This window comes from Gregarina niphandrodes (assembly GCF_000223845.1).
Source record: "Gregarina niphandrodes unplaced genomic scaffold scaffold00002, whole genome shotgun sequence".
NCBI classification, from domain to species: Eukaryota; Apicomplexa; class Conoidasida; order Eugregarinorida; family Gregarinidae; genus Gregarina; species Gregarina niphandrodes.
The window spans coordinates 197,833-206,481 of record NW_011645774.1 but is presented as its reverse complement, the minus strand read 5'-3'; the positions used below and the strand labels follow the sequence as shown (position 1 = coordinate 206,481).

General features: G+C 54.8%; 6 protein-coding genes across 6 annotated transcripts; 3 read left to right on the top strand and 3 right to left on the bottom strand.

The window, feature by feature from the left end:
- Positions 1–71: 71 nt before the first annotated feature.
- Positions 72–1,193, bottom strand: GNI_011800 (hypothetical protein; the record flags this gene model as incomplete). The annotated part of the gene is made up of 1 exon (XM_011130529.1): positions 72–1,193. One exon carries the CDS (start codon positions 1,191–1,193, stop codon positions 72–74), a length of 1,122 nt encoding a protein of 373 aa, XP_011128831.1.
- A 408-nt stretch (positions 1,194–1,601) lies between these two features.
- Positions 1,602–2,899, top strand: GNI_011790 (putative TLD domain protein; the record flags this gene model as incomplete). The annotated part of the gene is made up of 2 exons (XM_011130528.1): positions 1,602–2,663; positions 2,735–2,899. The coding sequence occupies 2 exons, from the start codon at positions 1,602–1,604 to the stop codon at positions 2,897–2,899; spliced, it is 1,227 nt and encodes a 408-aa protein (XP_011128830.1).
- A 149-nt stretch (positions 2,900–3,048) lies between these two features.
- Positions 3,049–5,112, bottom strand: GNI_011780 (putative transmembrane protein; the record flags this gene model as incomplete). The annotated part of the gene is made up of 1 exon (XM_011130527.1): positions 3,049–5,112. One exon carries the CDS (start codon positions 5,110–5,112, stop codon positions 3,049–3,051), a length of 2,064 nt encoding a protein of 687 aa, XP_011128829.1.
- Positions 5,113–5,457: 345 nt separating this feature from the next.
- GNI_011770 (hypothetical protein) lies at positions 5,458–6,447 on the top strand (the record flags this gene model as incomplete). Its single annotated transcript, XM_011130526.1, has 1 exon — positions 5,458–6,447. The coding sequence occupies one exon, from the start codon at positions 5,458–5,460 to the stop codon at positions 6,445–6,447; it is 990 nt and encodes a 329-aa protein (XP_011128828.1).
- A 664-nt stretch (positions 6,448–7,111) lies between these two features.
- On the bottom strand, positions 7,112–8,020 carry GNI_011760 (hypothetical protein; the record flags this gene model as incomplete). The annotated part of the gene is made up of 1 exon (XM_011130525.1): positions 7,112–8,020. The coding sequence occupies one exon, from the start codon at positions 8,018–8,020 to the stop codon at positions 7,112–7,114; it is 909 nt and encodes a 302-aa protein (XP_011128827.1).
- A 302-nt stretch (positions 8,021–8,322) lies between these two features.
- On the top strand, positions 8,323–8,503 carry GNI_011750 (autophagy protein; the record flags this gene model as incomplete). Its single annotated transcript, XM_011130524.1, has 2 exons — positions 8,323–8,353; positions 8,391–8,503. The coding sequence occupies 2 exons, from the start codon at positions 8,323–8,325 to the stop codon at positions 8,501–8,503; spliced, it is 144 nt and encodes a 47-aa protein (XP_011128826.1).
- Positions 8,504–8,649: the final 146 nt, after the last annotated feature.

Below are 8,649 nucleotides of genomic sequence, written 5' to 3'. Positions count from 1 at the left end.
AACCCCATTCGGGTTCTTCTCACCTCCACTCCCTCCCCCTCCAGAGAAAGTGCCATAGAAGCCCGTTTGGTTTACCTTGATCGTCTGATGGCGAATTTGCGAACTTTCACGAGTATTTGCTGCGAAGGGTTCCAGTCTTGAACTAAAGCTTTATTGTTGACGAGATCCAGCAGGTGCCGGAAGGCCGGCCGGCTCTCAACCGCCGCGAGGGTGCCATGGGTGCCCAGGTTACAGAGGGTGTTGATGTCAATATCTCTGGGTGCTAAGATCTCCAGGACCAGCACTCGTTTGTACAGTTCAGCGTGACATGTAGTGTGCTGCACTTGGTTGTTCGCGATCGCCAGCAAGTCTACGGTCAGGTCCCACGCGCGGTCGAACGAGTCCGTGAGGATGCAGTAGTCAATTAGAGCCAAATTAACCACAAACGTCTTGACGAACATGTCCAACACCGTGTTCACATCCGGTGTCCGCTGCAGGTAGTCCAGAATCCTCTTGCACCGCTGGTCTAATGGGAATGAGTCCGCCTCCACGAATCCGCGCTCCCCGGCCCCATTCTCCCCGATCTGGTAGTTTTCCGCGACCCATTGGTGGTGGATTTGCAGGATGATGTAGAGCGCGCTGCACACAGGCGTCGCTCCCGGGGGTTTGTTCACTGCAGCCAAGACCCAGTCATACAGCTCGTCCTCGCACTCCTTCAGCTCGCGACCCAACTGACATTTGTTTGTAGACGGTCCGTCCGTAGACGATCCCACATTGGCGGGTGCTCCGTCAATGGAGCGTGTGGTGGTTGTGTTGAGATTATACTCGGCCCAAGTCACGAGCGTGAGGCGCATGAGGTCCCCTCGGCACCAGGGTTGGGCCTTAAGAAGCGCGAGGCCGCCGCCTAGCCGGACGAGTTGGCTGATGCCCTTGTTGAGGTTTGCGCGGTCCATGTCCCCCCCAACAGCGTGCAGACGGTTGACCAAGTCCACGGCAGCGTCCAGCGTAGTCAGCGGGTGGCAGAGCAGCGCGAGGAGCGCCTTCTTGAGGGTGGATGTGTCCGCTTCGGTGGCGGTCTCGAGTACCCGGCGCAGCAGCACGTGTGCGGCGGGAGAGCGCAATCCCACGAACTCCGCCTCCGTAAACAGGTCGGCAACACCCGCCCCATCCTCCTCGTAGCCGTAATCGTCGTCTTCATACTCGAAGTCGCTCATTAAAAATTCAAGGTACCCACCGTCGCCCGCTTCAATGCCGCCGCCCACTTGCCCATGTCGTCGAACCGGTTGGTATCTAGACACAGAAACCCGTCTCTAAAAGCCAACCATATTTCACACCCTCCAGACACCGACTCTGCGGGTGTCTGTGCTGGAGTGGGACCACTAACCCTATCCAACCGCTGCCGGTGGTAGGAGTTAAGTGCGGCTTACGCAATCTGGCGGTCGTAGATCCTCTGGATCGCCACGACTAGGATGCGCACCGACTGGCTTTTACACTTGTTCCTCAACGACTGGTTTTCGGCCTCCAGCGTCGCAACGAGCGTCACGATGTTGCTGAAGCCAGCGTGGGTGCAGACTAGGTGTTGGCGCGAAGCATACGGGTGGCTCATGCCTCGTTTTTTTCTAATGGGGCAGGCCTTGTGCGGGAGAGATGAGGCCGTGGATACCTGCAGGTCCAGTGGGGCCCTGGCTCAAGTACCATTGAGCACCACAACCACCAACGCCACCGCGACTGCCACCCCGAGTCGTCCGACAGCGGCCCCGAGCGGCGCCTCTACAGTAACCGTCACTTTAGAGAGCGGCAAGACGGTGGCACTGAACGGTCTGGACACTATGCTGGCACTGCGCCAGAACGCCGCGAACACACAGGAGCTGATGCAGGCAGTCCGGACCATCTACGACGACCAGGACACACATGTGTTCGCCAACGCTGGTGATTGGAGTTTCCTGCCGGATGACCTGGACGCAGTCTGCAAATTATTGGCCAACCTCAACGGCTTCAACCTCGACAGCCAAGTCAAAAATCGTGCTTTCCCTAAGACCCCTACCCACCGTGCTGACGAACCTCCCGCCAGCCAAGTGGTCTCCGACAACCAGTTCTTCCTTATCTGCAAAGGCAGCCACGCTGCCAATGCCTGTACTCTCGAAGCGCCCCAACTGCTCTTCTCCCTCCACCAACAAGGCGAATCCTGGGGCCGCTTCATCACATGCGTCGCCGACTACCCAGGGCCCTGCTTCCTCCTCATCACGCTGAAGAACGAACAACGAGTTATTGGCGCCTTCGTCAAAAACGGACTTGTGGAAAACGGCTCCAAATACTTCGGCACTGCCGAGTCCTACCTGTTCGGCATAGACACCGCTAAGGGCCCCGGCAACCAGGAAGCGCTCATCATTCGCAAACCCACGAACTATGAATCCAACTTCGTCATGCTCAACCGCTCCTCTCAGTACATGCCCAAGGGCCTCGGATTCGGCGGCGACGAAAAGGACTTCCGTATTCTCGTGCACGCCGACCTCTGCACCGTCTCCACCACCATCGCCTGCAGGACCTACGAAAGCGGCTCGCTTTTCGGCTCCGCGGACACCAACTATACCCGGGAAGCGAAAATCGACAATCTCGAAGTCTGGGGCTTCGGAGGCGCTGCAGCGCGCCAAGAACAGGCATACAAACAGAATCTCCAAGAAGACGTAACCAACACAGCACCCGAGTAACACTCCAACACGAGGAAGACACTCCACACACCCTATCTCCTGTTCAGCTCAAGGCAGAGAGGCGGAAAGTCGATGTCGCTCGCATGATGGGCGATGATACGGCCGGCATGTTCAAGAAGGTCAATCCGAACATGGGAGACCGAGCTGGAGAAGTCGAAGCTATCGTTGCGGAGTACAAGGAGGGCAAGAAGAAGGCCCCGGGTGCCAGTTGATTGGGTAGAGCTATCTCGTGACCATGTGCTACCTCGTGTTCTATTGTTCTCGGCCTACTGCTCTTTTGGTACTGCTTCGCTGCTCATTTGGTCCCGCTGTTTTGGTCCCGCTTTTTGGTCGTCAAATTGCTTGGTCGAGTTTGCTTGAATCAGCGCTTGGCCATCTTCACTTTTTTCTTGGACACTACCGAAGTAGCGCTGTTACTTACGATGGTGCTGTCCTCACTGGCTCTTCTGTTCCTGATGGCAGCCTTCTCGGCAGCGGGCGTGTACATGGCCGAGGCATTGTCTAGGCTGCTGGAGCGGCTTAGGCTGGCCGTTTCTGGACGCTCACTGATAAGTGGTGGATTCTGGGATGCCGGTGGAGAAGTCCTGGTCGCCAGGTAGGCCCAGAACAGTCGTGGTTGTTCGATGCCATATTGCAGCAGCATGAGCATGAGTAGCTTGAGCCTTGGAGAGGACTGGATCACGTAGCACGCTACGCTCATGGCGGAGTAACAGCCCAACGCCACCGCGTTCAGTATCGCGAAGTAGCAGAGCCAGTAGTGACAGTTGGTTGCGTTGCCTGCCAAGGTGGCGCGCAGGCCGTAAGTGCAAGGCAGTACAAGTCCGTACACCACTAGTGCAGTCTTCACCATGAACGTTGGCAGGGGCATAAAGAGCAGCGGCACCGCATGGAGAAATATCGATCTCATCTGAGTCCAGTTTTCGGCGGCGAATGTCAGGTACTCTCCAAAAGGCAGCATTCGGGCAACCGCCGAGGTCAGAGGGGACTCCAGCAAGGCGTCTCTGTCCGTTCCAGTGGTTGTTTCCGACCTGTTTATGTCATTTGACTTGATTGAAAACCCGGTAATTTTCGTTGCGGTCACATCGAACGCGTGTGCGCTAAAATCGCGCACGTGTCTGGCGAAAGCAGTATCGCGCACCAGGACCGCAACTGCCAGAGTAATAACCACAATTTCATCAAGGCAGTTGGCTGCGCCATATAGGAAGGGACTTGAAACAATTGAGTCGGCTATGTTACCTCTTCGGATGATAAATGACCATAAATTGTATCGCCGAACTCCAAACTTCTCTAAGATGTACTGAGGTAGAAGCGTCGCCAGATGGTAGTAGGCCAAGCCAATCCAGGAGGATAAACAGATCGTAACCTGGTTGCTAAGCTTGTAGCGTGTTTCAAACATTTTCGCTGCTTCGTCGGCTTGTATCGGGTCCTCAACATATCGGGGAGTGACCAAAAGTCTGAGCCTGTCCATGATTCTAGGAGAGGTGGCCATTTCGAATTTTTCGTTAGTTGTTTGGGCTGATCGTCGACCTGATTGTATGCGCTCTGATGATTGTAGACGGTCTGTCTGTAGACGTTCTGAGTCCTGATTTCTACAGCCAGTTCCCGGTGGTGCTGAAGACGAGAGATAAGCCGAGTATCTGCTTTTTTTGAGAGCCTGGTATTTGGATTCGAGTCTCGAGAATTCACTTGATGCCTTTAAGCTGAGTACAATCATGAAGACGACCAAGGTGGTGACCAGAATGTAAGTGAAGGCGGAGGTATTTCTGAACGATAGCTTGGCAGGCAGATAGGCAGTTAGCAGAATGAGCACGTAAGGTCCGGTGAAGGTGAGGAATTTGCTAGTTTTATAGTGTGCCATGGATATGGCGTCAAGGCTTCGGCTCACGTAGCGCTTCTTCTTGACGTAGCCAACTATGCCCAAGGTTGCCACGGCGGACAGAATCTTGATTTTATTTTGGGTATCTATCTCGTAAAAGGCAATACAGCCCTGTCGTGTGTAGCTGATGAGCCATGGAGAAAGGTATATGCAACATCGCAGAAACAATTTGGTTGAGCAGACAACTAGCTTGACTCCAGCACTGAAAAGGCGACTGCATGCAAACACGTACTCGAGACAACTAATTATTAGCTCCTCACGTATATTGTCACTTCTCCATAATGTCTTACTCAGCAAGGCGATTACACGTGTAATTCTGCCTCCACTGTCCCCGTAATAATGGCTGTAATTGACTTCACTATCGGCGCTGAGCCAAGACCACTTCCCCACACTTTTCAAAGCGGCTACATTCGACTCAATATCCCGAGCTAACTCCGGTAACACAACTTGAACTCGAGATCGAAAGGGCTCCAGTACATTGTAGCCCAGGTACACTAGCAGGATTAGGAGGACTGACAACCATACGACCAGACGCCGTTTGTTGCACATTTTAAATGAACGACGAGGACTGGCAAGAACTTAGACCTCCCCCGAACAAAGACTTATTTATACCAAGGGACATCCACAAAGAGATGAAGGTAGCCCTGTTCTCCCCCTTGTGCCTCCCCTTTGTGAACCGTCCTTATCCGATGAGGACCATGTTTGTTCGAGAACTATGCGTATTGTGTTGTACAGATCTTGGCACCGAGGCGCACCGACACCGGCCGCCGTCAGCGGTGGGATTGTGAGGATGTGGGTACTGAAGAGCTTGTCTCAGGTGCGGAGGAGAGAAGTAGGCGGCGGAGAGAGAGGTGTGAGTGTGAAAAAGAATGCTGTTGCTGTTGTCGTTCGGGTATGGGGCACCCTCGTTTCAATAAAGGTGGGCACCGTCGGGAGTGGGCGCGGTTAGATGAGGACTTGGAGGATTCTCTGCAGGCGGAAGGTGACTTGCGTACATCATCATGGCGCGACTGTACAGTGGTAGACCCGCGTTTGCGACGACGGTACCGTGCTAACTTGAATGACCGTGGTTATGGGGGTGTACCGCCGCCTCTTCGGGGTAACCCTTCCGCCTTCTTTCAAGAAACGGCATACCGTGGAGGACCCGGTGGTCGATACGGCGACTACCACCTTGGGAACACGGATTATCTGTACGGCTCGGGCGAACCGCATCGGGCGTTGGGCTACGGGCCGGGTCGTTATGGTGGGACGTGGGAGGACTCAGCGGAGCGGTGGCTGCGGGATTCACAGGCGAAATTCCGCCAGAATTTGGACCCAGTGAGCATGTACTCGTACGACCCTGGATGCCCGTACTGCACCAACCTTGGAAACCAGCAACCGCTGCTAAACACAGCCGCCGCAGCGGCCACGAGCTTCAACCTCGTGAAAGGTCCCGATGGCACCGAAAACGTCCTCACGTCCACTTCCGTGCCACCCGAGAAATTGCCAGCAAACGAAATAAACGGCGGTCAAGGCAAATGGAATGTGTGGTACAGCGATACACCCGGCAATGAACACACTGTCATCGCCGTCGATCGCTCACTCATCGAATGCCAACCTAAAACCAGCCATGTGCATATCACCAACGCACCCGACCTTGACCGCTGGCGAGAATCCTACCATCACTCCAACGCCACTCCTATCAACGGAGTTAATTGCTACGTTGCCTTCACACCAAGTGAACCCAAAACACACGTCTGGCTCAACGGAGTAGCCATACATATCTCCGAAATGGTCAACTTGACTGTGACCGAAAATAAGGACGCAAGATCACAAGACAGAGACCGAGACCGAGAGAGAGACCGAGAGAGAGACCGCGATCGCGACCGTGACCGATATAGATGAGGCCGCCCGGACTCCTTCATAACGATGTAATAGGGGGCTTCTGCCGAAGGGGTAGGGTCTTCCACCAGAGGGGTCCTCCATAGCAGGGGCCTCCCACCCTGAAAGGGTTTTGAAGGAGTCTTTCGCGGCCATCGATCAGGTGCGACCATCATGTGTCGCCATCATGTGTCGCCATCATGAGTGCCATCAGGAGTGCCATCAGGAGCCGCTTTGGTCAATCCGAGCAGACTGGGGTCGTATATAAAAGTGAATATCAGGTCAGTCACGTCAGGTCAGTCACGTCATGCTCGATGAGCAAGGGCATGCGCAACGCACAAGCTAGCCATGGTCAGCTGACAAGGTAGCGCAGCTGACGAGGTAGTTGAGTGTAGCAGAAGAGTTACTTCCATTTAGTCATGACTTGGCCATCGGGGTACATACGACTAAAGATGACAAGAGAGTTTTGCCTTGGCTAACCAGTATACGAGAAGATGTTTTGCCTTGGCTAACCAGTATACGAGACCCGTCCTTTAAAGATAGTCCTATTCGTGGTAACAATTTAGAATAGGGGTGCAGGAGCCACAACTGTTGACAAGCGAGATGCAGCCTTGTAAGAAGCCGCACTGCGTCTCGTACTGCATCCATTCCGCTTACAGGCAAATGCCCAGCCCCGGCTGATTGCTTGTTATCGGTCAACTGGGCGGATCGCCCAGCCGATGTAGCGGTTGCAGCTCCGGCCCTTTGGACAGAGCATGTTACGGCAGTAGAAATACTGCCAGACGTGGCCTTCGCGGTCAGAGATGCTGGGGTCGAAAATGCTTTGTCCTCTCCGTCCGCACTCGGGACACTCAGTGACGTTCTCCTTTTCGGGTATTCTTCGACTACTGCCCCTCTTCCGAGTAGGCAGCTCAGCTGTCCGCTTAACAGCCTTCTCGCTGCTCAGGACGCCCACTGGCCGTCTACGTCGTCGATCGTGTCCTGCAGCGTCCGAGGCTACCGGAGTCATGTCAGCAGCGCGCCTAAGGAGATGATCGGATCCGTGTCCAGGGCCGCCATGTGCAAGGCCTCCGTGTCCAGGGCCGCCGCTGTTGCACCCGGTGGTCTCCAGTGTAGTGTTGTCAGTAGGTTCAGAGATCAGGGCACACGTGTCCGAGCCAATGGCGCACGTGTTCGAGTCTAGCGCACACGTGTTAGAAGTCGCTGCGGTGGTGCCAAGTGAATCGTCCGACGTGATGCCCAGCTCACCTTTGATGCGGACGCGTCTGCATGGTCTTCGCGAGTCCGTTCTGCGGCCGGTCGTAGTGAAAGCCCCGCCGCTCGGCAGGTCGAGGAAGGCATGGTTCGCAGGAGGCGTTGCGAGGTCTGTAGCTGCCAAGTGCTTCATGGGCGAGGCTCCCAGTTGTGGAACGCCGCTGTGTCCCTCTAGGTGCTCCTTGAGCTGCGTTAAGGAGTGATCTTGCAGGATCCCAAACTTCCATGCATGCTCCATGACGGCATTCGGCTTATTGAGTATGAAAGCGCGCTCTTTGAGCGACCAGGCGACGAATTCCATCAGCGGCACATCGTACGTTGTCAACAAGTAAAGAGCAGCCATTCGGGGGTCTGCAAAACGCCTAGCCACACCCCCTTCTATCTCAACACGCTAAAAAGCAACCATGATCACGACGCCATGTCATAACGGGAAGCGGTGGGGTAGCGGCAACTATTGGGAGAATCATGTTGATCACTACTGAGAGACCAGCCGCTAAATTTGAAGAACTCACGAGATTATCCTGTGGCATAGTCCGTGTCTGTGTCCTGGAAAAACCGAGGGGAAAAGACGCCTAGACAGATCTACAAGCCGGTTCGTCTAGACAGGTTCGTTTTTCTATCATCTTTGGGTCATCGTCAAAAATTATGGTAGCTATTCGGGAGGAGGTGCCTTTCGGTAAACACTCACACAAGGAAATGTAATGCTCGTTCAGAGAAGAGGGCCGCAGAGGCGCATCGGATACGAGTCAAGTACCCTCATCGGGTGCCTGTAATCGTAGAAAGAGCTCCGCGTGCTGACTTGCCCGAAATCGAGAAGAAGAAGTAACCTGCACCTGTATCTCGGGCCGTCACCTCTAACTATCACGTGCACCCACCACAAACAGATCCACCTTTGGAGTGTCAGTCCCTATCCCGTTTGCCCCCCCCTTTCTCGGTCGCTCTGCCACCCCCCCCCCCTTTCTCGCTCGCTCT